At 47.4% G+C, this 14,059-nt stretch overlaps 1 protein-coding gene across 1 annotated transcript in view; it reads left to right on the plus strand.

Moving 5' to 3' along the window:
• Window positions 1-14,059, plus strand: part of PTPN4 (protein tyrosine phosphatase non-receptor type 4) — a gene marked incomplete in the record, with an annotated part of 165,913 nt that overhangs the window by 137,933 nt on the left and 13,921 nt on the right. Inside the window, 4 exon segments of the mRNA XM_073634460.1 lie at window positions 3,296-3,357; window positions 9,435-9,581; window positions 12,736-12,864; window positions 13,138-13,286. Of these exon segments, the coding sequence (XP_073490561.1) occupies window positions 3,296-3,357; window positions 9,435-9,581; window positions 12,736-12,864; window positions 13,138-13,286 (487 nt within the window).

The raw sequence follows: 14,059 nt of genomic DNA on the forward strand, positions 1-14,059 counted from the left end.
AGGCCCCCAGAGCATTGCTGTTTTTGAGGCCCCCAGAGCATTGCTGTCATTGAGGCCCCCTGAGCATTGCTGTCATTGGGGCCCCCAGGGCACTGCTGTCATTGAGGCCCCCAGAGCATTGCTGTTTTTGAGGCCCCCAGAGCATTGTAGTCATTGGGGCCCCCAGGGCACTGCTGTCATTGAGGCCCCCAGAGCATTGCTGTTTTTGAGGCCCCCAGAGCATTGCAGTCATTGAGGCCCCCAGAGCATTGCAGTCATTGAGGCCCCCAGAGCATTGCAGTCATTGAGGCCCCCAGAGCATTGCAGTCATTGAGGCCCCCAGAGCATTGCTGTCATTGAGGCCCCCAGAGCATTGCTGTCATTGAGGCCCCCAGAGCATTGCTGTCATTGAGGCCCCCAGAGCATTGCTGTCATTGAGGCCCCCAGAGCATTGCTGTCATGGAGGCCCCCAGAGCATTGCAGTCATTGAGGCCCCCAAAGCATTGCGGTCATTGAGGCCCCCAGAGCATTGCAGTCATTGAGGCCCCCAGAGCATTGCTGTCATGGAGGCTGTCATGGAGGCCCCCAGAGCATTGCTGTCATGGAGGCCCCCAGAGCATTGCTGTCATGGAGGCTGTCATGGAGGCCCCCAGAGCATTGCTGTCATGGAGGCTCCCAGAGAATTGCTGTCATGGAGGCCCCCAGAGCACTGCTGTCATGGAGGCCCCCAGAGCACTGCTGTCATGGAGGCCCCCAGAGCATTGCTGTCATGGAGGCCCCCAGAGCATTGCTGTCATGGAGGCCCCCAGAGCATTGCTGTCATGGAGGCCCCCAGAGCATTGCTGTCATGGAGGCCCCCAGAGCATTGCAGTCATTGAGGCCCCCAGAGCATTGCTATGCAGAGAGCTGCACCTTTCCGCTGAGAGCTGCCGGAGGAATTGCTGCTACAATTCGCATTGGCCTTAATTGCTGGTGTCAGTGTAGCCTAAATATGGAATTTTCCTTTAAGCTCAGTCTGACCTGCTAAAAAAATGATCACTTGTCTTCCTAGGATGGTGCTCTGTGCACACTGACCCCGACCTAATCCCACAAGAATAATTACATCATAAATGTCTGTATCTGATCAGAAGATCTCTGCAGCTTGTCCTCTGCTCAGCCTTTGTCCGTCATCCAGTCCCTTCTCTCCCTCCGTCTGTCAGTCCCTCTTCCTGACTGTCCCTCTCCGTCCGCTCATCCCTCATCTCTCATCCCTCATCCCTCATCTCTCATCCCTCATCTCTCATCCCTCATCTCTCATCCCTCATCCCTCATCTCTCATCCCTCCTCCTTCATCTCTCATCCCTCATCCCTCATCTCTCATCCCTCATCTCTCATCCCTCATCTCTCATCTCTCATCCCTCATCTCTCATCCCTCATCCCTCATCTCTCATCCCTCATCCCTCATCTCTCATCCCTCATCCCTCCTCCTTCATCTCTCATCCCTCATCCCTCATCTCTCATCTCTCATCCCTCATCTCTCATCCCTCATCCCTCATCTCTCATCCCTCATCCCTCATCTCTCATCCCTCATCCCTCCTCCTTCATCTCTCATCCCTCATCCCTCATCTCTCATCTCTCATCCCTCCTCCTTCATCTCTCATCCCTCATCCCTCCTCACTTCTTCCTCTGCGGTACTCCTCTCTTTCATTTTCCATTCATTCCTTCCCGGCCCAAAGAAGAAGAACAGCTCATTTATTATTCTTTCTTTTTTTGATGGATTATCACAGAGAGGTGATGGGGGTGAAGGATCTGAGTATCTGAGAGAGAGAGAAATGTTCACTTCTGGACTTCATTGTTATTTCTGCAGTTTAATGGTTACATTTGTTTTAAAAATATTATTTTATATAAAATATATTATAAACAAGATACTTTACAGTTCCTTGATGGGTCGGTGTCAGGAGGAGTGGGCAGACTTTATTTGCATGCAGACTTCCTGCTCTGATCTTCCCACCAGCCATTATCAGGCCTGCAATGCATAGAGAAGCACATAAACCCAGTGATATCACTGGTTCTAAAATAATATCGCAGTCCCTTTTAAAAATTGCTAGTAAAAAAAAAATAATATAAATGCCATAAATCTATCCCCTATTTTGTAGATGCTATAACTTCAATATCAATATACAAATCAATATAGGCTTATTGAGATTTCTTTTCTTTTTTTTTACCAAAAATATGTAGAAGAATACATATCGTCCTAAACTGAGGAAACATTGTGTGTTTTTTTTTTTTAATTTGGGATATTTATTACAGCAAAAACTTTAAGATATTGCGTTTTTTCTTTCAAAATTGTCGCTCTTCTTTTGTTTATAGCGCAAAAAATAAAAACCGTGATCAAATACCAGCAAAAGAAAGCTCTATTTGTGGGGAAAAAAGGACGTCAATTTTGTGTGGGTACAGCGCCGCACGACCGCGCAATTGTCAGTTAAAGCGACGCAGTGCCTTATCGCAAAAAGTGGCCTGGTCATTGAGCAGCCGAATCTTCTGGGGCTGAAATTTAAAAAAAAAACGTAAAATACAAAACAAAACAAAAATTAGATCCGGATTGATCAATTTTCAGATATATATCCCATAATTTGTGAACTCTGTAACTTTCCTATAGACTAATATACACTGATCTGGGTTGTTTTCACCAAAGAGATGTAGCAGAAGACATTTTGACCTGACAATTATTTGTTTGCAAAATTTTATAACCGAAATGAAGAAAAAAATTATTTTTTTTCAAAATTTTCAGTCTTCTTTTTTAATTTAGCAAAAAAATAAAAAACCCCAAGCGGTGATTAAATACCGTATTTCATATGGGTACAGCGTTGCATGACGGCGCAATTGTCATTCAAAGTGTGAGAGCGCTGAAAATTGGCCTGGGCAGGAAAGGGGGGTGAAAGTGGCCGGGAATTGAAGGGGTTAAAACTTGACATTTAACATGATCTGGGCTTCATTTAGTTTAATTTCTTTTGCTGGCTGAGGCCCCCGAAGGAAGGAATAACGGGGGGCCCCATGTGTATCACCGAGCAGCACCAGTCTGATGGCTACGTTCAGTAATTCCCGGAGCTCTGTGTTTGCCCACAGACTTCTTTCATCCATTAATGATTAGCTTTGCCTTCTCTCCTCTCTGTAGTCTCTGAGTGATGTCTGTTTGTGTTTTGATCTCCTCCTGTGCTGATCTCCTCCTGTGCTGATCTCGTCTCCTATGAATATTTCACTCTCTTCTCTGTGCTCAGAATATGAACATCCTTCACCAGTAACCTGCCTGTCCTCCCCCCTTCTCTTCTCTCCGCAGACGATGCTACACGAGTTATATTACACAGCGGGGACGATTACATCAACGCAAATTATATTAATGTGAGTATCGCCGGTGATCATCTTCTGAGGAAAAGGTCACCATTGGAAAATGAGAATGGCGACAACATATACCGTGGCCCCAAACAGAGTAGGAATGTTAGGGGCATGGCAGGCTTACCCATGGAGACTGCTTAGATTCCTATCAATGGGAGGAATAGTGTCCCATCATTGGTGTCAGTGGGAGGAATAGTGTCCCATCATTGGTGTCAGTGAGAGGAATAGTGTCCCATCATTGGTATCAGTGGGAGGAATAGTGTCCCATCATTGGTGTCAGTGGGAGAAATAGTGTCCCATCATTGGTATCAGTGCGAGGAATGGTGCCCCATCATTGGTATCAGTGGAAGGAATAGTGTCCCTTCATTGGTGTCAGTGGGAGGAATAGTGCCCAATCATTTGTATCAGTGGGAGGCATAGTGCCCCATCATTGGTATCAGTGGAAGGCATAGTGCCCCATCATTTGTATCAGTGGGAGGCATAGTGCCCCATCATTGGTATCAGTGGAAGGCATAGTGCCCCATCATTGGTATCATTGGAAGGAATAGTGTCCCATCATTGGTATCAGTGGAAGGAATAGTGCCCCATCATTGTTATCAGTGGAAGGAATAGTGTCTCATCATTGGTATCAGTGGGAGGAATAGTGCCCCATCATTGTTATCAGTGGAAGGAATAGTGTCCCATCATTGGTATCAGTGGGAGGAATAGTGCCCCATCATTGTTATCAGTGGAAGGAATAGTGTCTCATCATTGGTATCAGTGGGAGGAATAGTGCCCCATCATTGTTATCAGTGGAAGGAATAGTGTCCCATCATTGGTATCAGTGGGAGGAATAGTGCCCCATCATTGTTATCATTGGAAGGAATAGTGTCCCGTCATTGGTATCAGTGGGAGGAATAGTGCCCCATCATTGTTATCAGTGGAAGGAATAGTGTTTCATCATTGGTATCAGTGGGAGGAATAGTGTCCCATCATTGGTATCAGTGGGAGGAATAGTGCCCCATCATTGTTATCATTGGAAGGAATAGTGTCCCATCATTGGTATCAGTGGGAGGAATAGTGCCCCATCATTGTTATCAGTGGAAGGAATAGTGTCTCATCATTGGTATCAGTGGGAGGAATAGTGTCCCATCATTGGTATCACTGGGAGGAATAGTGCCCCATTATTGGTGTCAGTGGGAGGAATAGTGCCCCATCATTGTTGTCAGTGAGAGAACTAGTGCCTTATATACGGTGTCAGTGGCAGGAACTATGCCCCACTGTTGCTGACAGTGGGGGGAATAATGCCCCAAAGACTGGATAAAAGCAAGCAAAAGACCATATCCAGCTCCTGGGCCGCAGTTTGGAGACCACTGCTCTAGAGCACGAGTTCTTGGTTTTTGAGACCAGTGTCCAGTAAATTCTTCCAAAATCTACAATGCCCCAACAGTAAACGATTAATAAAGTTTTAAACTGACACAACTAAAGTGTGGGAATGGGAAACACAGATTGAAATGTGGGATGGGGCTGGGTGTCACTATGGGGAAAGATGGGGGTTGTGGAACGGGTGGGGGGGTGGGGGGTTGCTGTTCATCAGACTTTATGGCTCTTTTAGGGATAAGGTTTCTGGAGGGGACTGGGGGAACACTACTGGAGGCTGAAGGCACTAAGGAGGGTTTGGGGGGGGGGGGCACTGCGGGAAGTTGGGATTCTTCAGCAGACTTAGTAGCTCTGTATGGGATGAGGTTTCTGGAGGGGGTTGGGGACTACTTTTGGAGATCGAAGGCACTATGGAGGGCTGGAGACTCTGCGGCACACCAAGGAACATTGTAGAAGGTTGGGCAGTGGGGGCAGGGCACTGTGGGAGTTTGGGGGGTAGGTTCTCTATGGATGCTGAGGGCCTCTTTAGTACAATTGGTGGCTCTGTAGAGGATGGGATTTCGGGAGGCAGCTAGGGAGCACTTTGGGAGATTGATGCCACTGGAGGGCTGAAGGCTCTGTAGAATGCATAACATTGTGGTGGTGGTGGGGTTGGACGCTGTGGGGCTCTGTGGAGGCTGAGGGCAGGGGGCTCTTCAGCAGAATTGGTGGCTCTGTAGGGGTTTAGGTTTCTGGAGGGGCCTGGGAACACCTTTTGAGGTTGAAGGGCTGAAGGCTCTGCAGCACACTGAGTGGTATTGTGGAAGGTTGGGGTGTAGAGGCTGTTTGGAGGCTCAGGCAAAGGGATTCTTTCTCAGAATTGGTGGCTTTGAAGGTGATGAGGTTTCTGGAGGGGGCCGGGGAACACTGTCTATGTCTGGAGGCTTTGCAGCAGGCTGAGGGGCACTATGGGTGCTGGGAGGCACTGTGGTAGGTTAAGGGATCTGTAGCTGGCTGGTGGCCCAGGAGAGGAGAGACTGCAGCCTGGCAGTGGGCCCATGACCACTGCTCTAGTGTACTTGGCAATAGTGATATTATGTTAGAGTTTTCCTGGACCTGTACCATTTAGTCCAGGGGTGTCAAACTCCATTTCATTGCGGGGCCGTATCAGCCTTATGGTTGCCCTCAAAGGGCCGGTGGTATCTGTTAGACTAGATGTCCAGAGCACCCCATCATCAGAAGTCAACAGTCCCCCACCCACTGTTACATCACAGTGCTCCTCCTTTAACTTGTGCTGCTGCCAGGAAGAAGCTGGGGGTAGCTGGGAAGCAGGAAATGCAAGGCGGGGGGGGGGGGGGGGGCACCGCAGCTGCAGAAGAGGTGCAAGGGCCACATGATATGGCCTGGAGGGCTGGATTTGACCTGCGGGCCTTGTGGTTGACACATGTAACTTAGAGAGTGCGGCCCCCCAGTTTTCATTCTCCTCTTAAGATAACCTCAGGTCAGATGTTAGTAGACAGCACTGGGTAATGCCCACACATGATGGGCTGCTGTGATGGACTGAGGACTGTCTGTCTGTCCCCGGGGTCTGAGAGGTTCCACAGGGGGAAGATTGAAGGCGAACATTGGCACCAAGGGGCACAGCACTTCTGCACTATGCTCAGCTCAGAGAGATTTGGGGACAGGTCAGCTTTGGACTAATTGAGGAAATGTCTGGTAAGCATTTTCCTGTATGGATATAATATCAATCGGGAAAAGGCTGATAGCCTAGTATTACAGTACAGAGGAGCTCCGGTGCAGGCTGGCTGCATACATACACCACCACCATCCTTTTGTCACGGTGTTAGCGACCTCAGGCCAGGAGGAGTTTTGGCAGCCATGCTGGAAACATGATTCCCGGCTTTCATATAAACAGGCATTCCCGGAACACATGTTCTGCTGAGTGATTTAAAGCCTCTCTGCTCTGATCAGTAGCAAGTCGAGCTCCTGACTTCTCCCAAGAAATACCCATCACTTAGACAGGCCTTCCAGTATGAGCGTCTCCATATACTGTGTTCCCAGACTTCTCTCTTTTTTTTGATTACACCCAACACCAGGATTTCACAACCTCACCAGGAATCCTCCATAACACACGTCAAACACAATGCCCGCCCGCCAAATCTGGCCCTCCAGGTCATTTCATGTGGCCCTCGCACCTAGAGGGAGGGGTGGAGGTGAGATGTGAACACTTGTGAAAGAGAGCTGATTCTTGCACACTTTGCATAGAACACCCCTAAACATTACACTCTGTATGTAGTGCAGTTCTCAACACTGCACTCTGTACACAGCACACCCCTGAACTCTGCAGAGTTCAGAGGTGTGCTGTGTACAGAGTGCAGAGTTCAGGGGTGTGCTGTGTACAGAGTGCAGAGTTCAGAGGTGCGCTACTTGCAGAGTACAGAGTTCAGAGGTGCGCTGTGTGCAGAGTTCAGAGGTGTGCTGTGCACAGAGTGCAGAGTTCAGAGGTGCGCTGTGTGCAGAGTTCAGAGGTGCGCTGTGCACAGAGTGCAGAGTTCAGAGGTGTGCTGTGTACAGAGTGCACTCTGTGCACAGCGCACCTCTGAACTCTGCACTCTGCACACAGCGCACCTCTGAACTCTGCACTCTGTGCACAGCACACCTCTGAACTCTGCACACAGCGCACCTCTGAACTCTGTACTCTGTAAGTAGCGCACCTCTGAACTCTGCACTCTGTACACAGCACACCCCTGAACTCTGCACTCTGTACACAGCACACCCGGCAACTCTGCACTCTGTACACAGCGCACCTCTGAACTCTGTACTCTGTATGTAGCACACCTCTGAACTCTGCACTATGTACACAGCGCACCTCTGAACTCTGTACACAGCACACCTTTGAACTTTGCACTATGTACACAGCACACCCCTGAACTCTCCACTCTGTACACAGCGCACCTCTGAACTCTGTACTCTGTATGTAGCACACCTCTGAACTCTGCACTATGTACACAGCACACCCCTGAACTCTGCACTCTGTACACAGCGCACCTTTGAACTCTGCACTCTGTACACAGCGCACCTCTGACCTTTGCACTCTGTAGCGAATCTCAGAACTTTGCACTATGTACACAGCGCACCTCTGAATTCTACACTATGTAGAGAGAAGGCCAGGAGCGCAGAGTACTTTCTACCATATATAGGGTTACGTTGGAGGTTGTGAAATCCCAGTGGGGGATGTAATCAGAAAGGTAGAGAGAAGGCCAGGACCAGAGTATTTTCTGCCTTATAAGGATCACATTGGAGGGTGTGCTATCTCAGTTGAAACGGTAGAGAGGAGGTCAGGAGCAGCATTTTTTGGAATATGGAGGGTGATATCCCAGTGGTAAGGGTATTGAGAAAGGTAGAGAGAAGGTGAGGAGTATTTTCTACCATATGGAGGGTCCCGTTTGAGAATGTGATTTCCTAGTGCTGGATGTAATCAGGTAGTAAGGTCAGGAGCAGAGTATTTTCTGTCTTATGGATGGCCTTGTTGGAGTTGTGGTGGGTGTAATTACAAAGGTAGAGAGAAGGCCAGGAGCCGAGTACTTTTTGCCATATGGAGGGTCACATTGGAGCTCGTGATATCCTGATGTTAGATGTATTTACAAAGGTAGAGAAGAAGGTCAGGAGCAGCATTTTCTACAATACGGAGGGTCATGTTGAAGGGTGTGTTTTGCTGATGGTGGAGAAAAATAGGGACTGCAAAGACGCTCTCCACAATAAAGAAAGTTAGAGAGAGTACCAGGAGCAGAGCATTTTTTTTACCATATGGAGGGTCACATTGGAGAATGTGATATCCGATGGTGGATGTAATCAGGTAGAAAGGTCAGGAGCAGAGTATTTTCTGTCTTACGAAGGGTCTTGTTGGAGTTGTGGTGGGTGTGATTACAAAGGTAGAGAAAAGGCCAGAAGCAGGATACTTTCTACCGTATGGGGGGGGGGGGGGCACATTGGAGGGTGTGATATCCTGGTGGTGGATGTAATCAGAAAGGTAGAGAGAAGGTCAGGAGCAGAGTACTTTCTACAATATGGGGGGTCATGTTGGATGTATGATATCCTGATGATGGATGTAATTACAAAGGTAGAGAAAAGGCCAGAAGCAGGATACTTTCTACCGTATGGGGGGGGGCACATTGGAGGGTGTGATATCCTGGTGGTGGATGTAATCAGAAAGGTAGAGAGAAGGTCAGGAGCAGAGTATTTCTACAATATGGGGGGTCATGTTGGATGTATGATATCCTGATGATGGATGTAATTACAAAGGTAGAGAAAAGGCCAGAAGCAGAGTACTTTCTACCGTATGGGGGGTCGCATTGGAGGGTGTGATATCCCGATGGTGGATGTAATCAGAAAGGTAGAGAGAAGGTCAGGAGCAGAGTACTTTCTACAATATGGAGGGTCATGTTGGATGCGTGAGATCCCGATGGTGGATGTAATTACAAAGGTAGAGAGAAGGCCAGGAGCAGCATTTTCTACAATATGAAGTGTCATGTTGGAGGGTGTCGTAGCCAAGTGGTAAGGGTATTGGGAAAGGTATAAAAAAGGCCAGGAATAGAGTATTTTCTACCATATGGAGGGTATGTTATGCTGATGGTGGTTGTAATCAGAAAAATAGGGACTGCAGGGACCCTCTCCACAGTTGCAGCAGTCCCTGCAGAAAAAGAAAAAGGATTCCACACCTCAGAATTCTGCTTTATCGTCCACAGATGGAAATCCCTTCTTCCAGCATAATAAACCGCTACATCGCATGCCAGGGCCCCCTGCCCACCACCTGTTCGGACTTCTGGCAGATGACATGGGAGCAGGGCTCATCCATGGTGGTGATGCTGACCACACAGGTGGAACGTGGAAGGGTAGGTCAAAAGCCACATCATTTGTTTCTTATTTGCAGAATTATTTCCTTATTTTTAAAGTGAATGTGTACTTTACGTTTTCAGACAAGGAAATGACTGTTTCTGCTGCCAGGGAACCCAGTTCTGCATCCACATCTGGAGCACTGCAAAACCACCACTGTGCCCAGTTGGGAGCACAATACCATTCAAAAACAGAAGATCTGTTGACTGATGTCCAAAATACTAAAGTATTTTATTAAATGATTAGTTCACCTTTACCAAAAAACTGCCTATACAGATAAGGGGTGCCTGTAGATAGAAACAAACTGTTCAGCTTTCACTAGAGCTGGATAATACCCTTGCTATGGGTGTAGGTCATCGATGTACCTCCCAAAAAAACTCCCAGAGATGGCATCATCCTGTCCTGCCTTGTTGCTAGGAGGTTGCTAAGACACTCCCAGCTGTTGCTGCTCACCCTCAGCACTACAGCTGTGAACTCTCAAACCCCCCACATTTGCAGTTTGCTATTTCCTCCATTGTAGCATTACTGTGCTCAGAGCTACTGCAAAAGGGGAGAGAGAGTGCATGCAAGGTGGTTTTGATTTGGAGAAAAAGCTTCCTCCGGTGATGGTGGAGGTGGGTCCTAGTGGCTAGGCGTGTCTTAGCAATGTCCTAGCAACAAGGCAGGATGGGGGGGGGGGGGGGCATCCCTGGGAGTCTTTTAGCCAGGCTTTGGGAGGTACATAAATGGGCTACACCTTCAGCCAACTTTGGTCAAAGCTGCACAGTTAGTTTTCTCTACAGGCACCATTCACATGCATAGGCGGGTGTTTTGTAAAAGCTAACTAACCCTTTAGGCATCCATACCACAAACCAGCAGTGATAGCAGATCACATTGAGCACCAAGTTGATTTCCTAGCACTGCTGATTTTTTGCTTTGGATGCTTAAAAAATGCTCTTCTGTTTTTGGGCATCCTTCAGTAGACCAACTTCTTCTTTTTTTTAAATACTGTTATACTGTCCTCTTACTGGGCAAAGTTTTATGTCTGCTGTACACACCTTTTCTGCTCTTCCCCCTCTGCTTCCCTGGATCTGCCACCCGAGTTCTCTGAATCCCCATGCAAGGTACATCTTTCTGAAAGGCAGAGCTTGCACGTGGCTTAGGCTCCTCCCCTGTCCCATGTAGAGGCAGCAAGAGGGTCTTGTGCTCCCATACCTGAAAGTATAGGGTACACTAAATGAACGAAAGTATGAGAACCCCCTACAGGTGATGGAGTCTACTACATCATACAAAGATGTATACAATTGAGTTCTTCCAACATTGTTTTAATAGTTTGAAGATCCTTTCTTGTTCCACCATGACTGTGCTTCTGTGTACAAAGCCAGCTCCATAAAGACATGGTTTGACCAGCTTGGTGTGGAGAAACTCAACTGACCAGCAGACCAGAATTGGAACTCTGATGGTGGGTCAGTTCTTCTTATCCAACGTCGGCACTTGACCTAAAAAAATGTTCTTTTGGCTGATTGGACACAAATTCCCACAGATGAACTCCAAAATTTTGTGGGAAGCCTTCCCAGAAGAATAGTGCCAGCTTTATAAATATATAGTTTGGTGGATTTGGTGTGGACGAACTTGAGTATCCTGCACAGAGCTCCGACCTCAACCCTACTGAACACCTTTGGGATGAACTGGAACGCAGATGGTGAGCCAGGTCTTCTCAATAAACATCACCATAAAATCATGGTTTGACCACTGTAGTGTGGAGGACCTTGAGTGTCCTGCACATAGTCCTGACCTCAACCCTATAGAACACCTATGGGATGAAGTGGAACTCGTCTTCTCAATGAACATCACCATAAAGACATAGTTTTACAGTTTTGTTCTTTTAAGTCAGGGGTCTCCAAACTTACTAAACAAAGGGCCAGTTTACTGTCCTTCAAACTTTAGGGGGGTTAAAATGTGGACTTCAGAAGTACAAAATGTCCCAGCATCAGTGGGAGTAAACAATCTCCCATCACGAGTGTCATTGGGACTGTCATTGGTAAAAGCAAGCAAAGGGCCGCAGTTTGGAGACCACTGTATTAAGTGATTGGACTCAAATTTCCACAGTTGAACGCCAACATTTTGTGGGAAACCTTCACAGAAGAATAGAACTGGCTTAATAAAGACATAGATGGGTTTGGTGTGGAGGAACTTGAGTGTCCTACAAAGAGCCATTACCTTAACCCTACTGAACACCTTTGAGATGAATTGGAACTCCGATGGTGAGCCGGATCTTCTCATCCATCATCAGCATCTGACCTAAAAAAAATTATTTTGGCTGATCGGACTCAAAGTCCCACAAATGTACTCCAATATTTTCTGGAAAGCCTTCCCAGAAGAGTAGAGTCAGTTTCATAACGACATAGTTTGCTGGGTTCGGGGTTGGAGGAGCTTGAGTGTCCTGCACAGATCCCTGACCCCAACCCTACTGAATACCCTTTGGGATGAATTGGAACTCCAATGGTGAGCCAGGTCTTCTCAACATACATCACTATAAGGATATGGTTTGACCAATTTGGTGTGGAGGAACTCAAGTATCTTGAAAGAAGCCCCGAGCTCAACCCTACTGAACAGCTCCATAAAGACATGGTGTGCCAGTTTGGTGTGAAGGAACTCGAGTGTCCTGCACAGGGCCCTGACCCGTACCCTACTGAACACATTTTGGGATGAATTGGAACGTTGATTGTAAGCCAGCATCAGTACCTGACCTCACAAATAGGCACAAACTCCCACAGATGCCCTTCATATCTTGTAGGAAGTAGTCTCAGAAAAGTGGATGATAGAATAGCTCATACAGGTTTGATCGTTTATGGTGTCCACAAACTTTTGGCCATCTGGTGCATTTCTGAGCTTTGGAGGTGACGGTGTGTACAGGTGGATTACAGTGCCCCATACCTGTTACTGTTTAGTATAAGCAATGTCCAGATTCACCTAAATTGCCCCAACACCCTCAGTCTTTTTGTTCTTGCTGTGCCCGTGCTCTGCCCACAAGTGTCAGCCGTTACTTTGCATATGGTGGACAAGAAAGGCTTCCCCCGTCTTATACAATGCTCATGCAAATTCCTCCTTATGTAGAGCAGAAATCAACTTTATTCCTCTTCCAATAATGACGCAAAGCTTTTTCCATTTCAGGTAAAGTGCCACCAGTACTGGCCGGAGCCCATAGGGATCTCTGAATTTTGCAATTTCCAAATAACCTGCCACTCGGAAGTAGGAAACCCAGCTTATGTTTTCCGAGAGATGACACTGACAAACTTGGAGGTGAGTCTTCATTATTTAAAGTGCGCTTGTGCCCCCCCCCCCCCCCCCCGGCCCGGGGAAAGTGTTCTAGCAAGAGTGGCCCTCCAGCTGTTGTGGGACCACACGTCCCATAAGGCATCGCAAAACTGACAGTTACAAGCATGACTCGCAGAGGCTTGATGGGACTTGTAGTTCCACAACTGCTGGAAGACCACAGTTGCCTACTCCTGCGTTATATAAGCAGAATAGACTTCGGCTTTATCCATTTATCATTCTTTTTTCTCTCCAATCCAGAAAAATGAGAGCCGTCCTCTCACACAGATCCAGTACACGGCCTGGCCAGATCACGGCGTCCCGGATGATTCCAGCGACTTCCTGGATTTTGTGTGCCTTGTAAGGCAGAAGAGGTCCAACCACGATGAGCCAGTGGTGGTACACTGCAGGTATTGTGATTGGAGTCCAGCGCTGAGCCCGCTCAGCAGAGCTCCTCAGATAGCGTCTTTGCCTTTGCCAAAAGCTATGAGGGGGTTTGTGTAATAGGAGTGCTGATGTCCAAGTACAGAAAAACAGCCAGTGGAAGAATGTGGGGTAGTCCTGAATAATGAAATGTTGTCAGCAGTGATGGAGCACTGCCACCTGCTGGTCAGAGGGAATCCTGAATGTCGCTGGTCTAGAAGACTGCTTGTGCCCAGATTTTATTTATTTCTATTAACACACATGGTGGAGTCCAGGAATAATATCATGGGTATGGTATAGTATGGAGGAGAGTCCAGGAATATTATCATGGGTAAGGTATAGTACAGAGGTGAGTCCGGGAATATTATCAGGGGTAAGGTATAGTACAGAGGTGAGTCCAGGAATATTATCAGGGGTAAGGTATAGTACAGAGGTAAGTCTGAGAATATTATCAGGGGTAAGGTATAGTATGGAGGTGAGTCCGGGAATATTATCAGGGGTAAGGTATAGTACAGAGGTGAGTCCGGGAATATTATCAGGGGTAAGGTATAGTACAGAGGTAAGTCCGGGATTATTATCAGGGGTAAGGTATAGTACAGAGGTGAGTCCGGGATTATTATCAGGGGTAAGGTATAGTACAGAGGTGAGTCCAGGAATATTATCAGGGGTAAGGTATAGTACAGAGGTAAGTCCAGGATTATTATCAGGGGTAAGGTATAGTACAGAGGTGAGTCCAGGAATATTATCAGGGGTAAGGTAT

The sequence above is a fragment of the Aquarana catesbeiana genome, linkage group LG06 (genome assembly GCF_042186555.1).
Source record: "Aquarana catesbeiana isolate 2022-GZ linkage group LG06, ASM4218655v1, whole genome shotgun sequence".
Taxonomy (NCBI): Eukaryota; Metazoa; Chordata; class Amphibia; order Anura; family Ranidae; genus Aquarana; species Aquarana catesbeiana.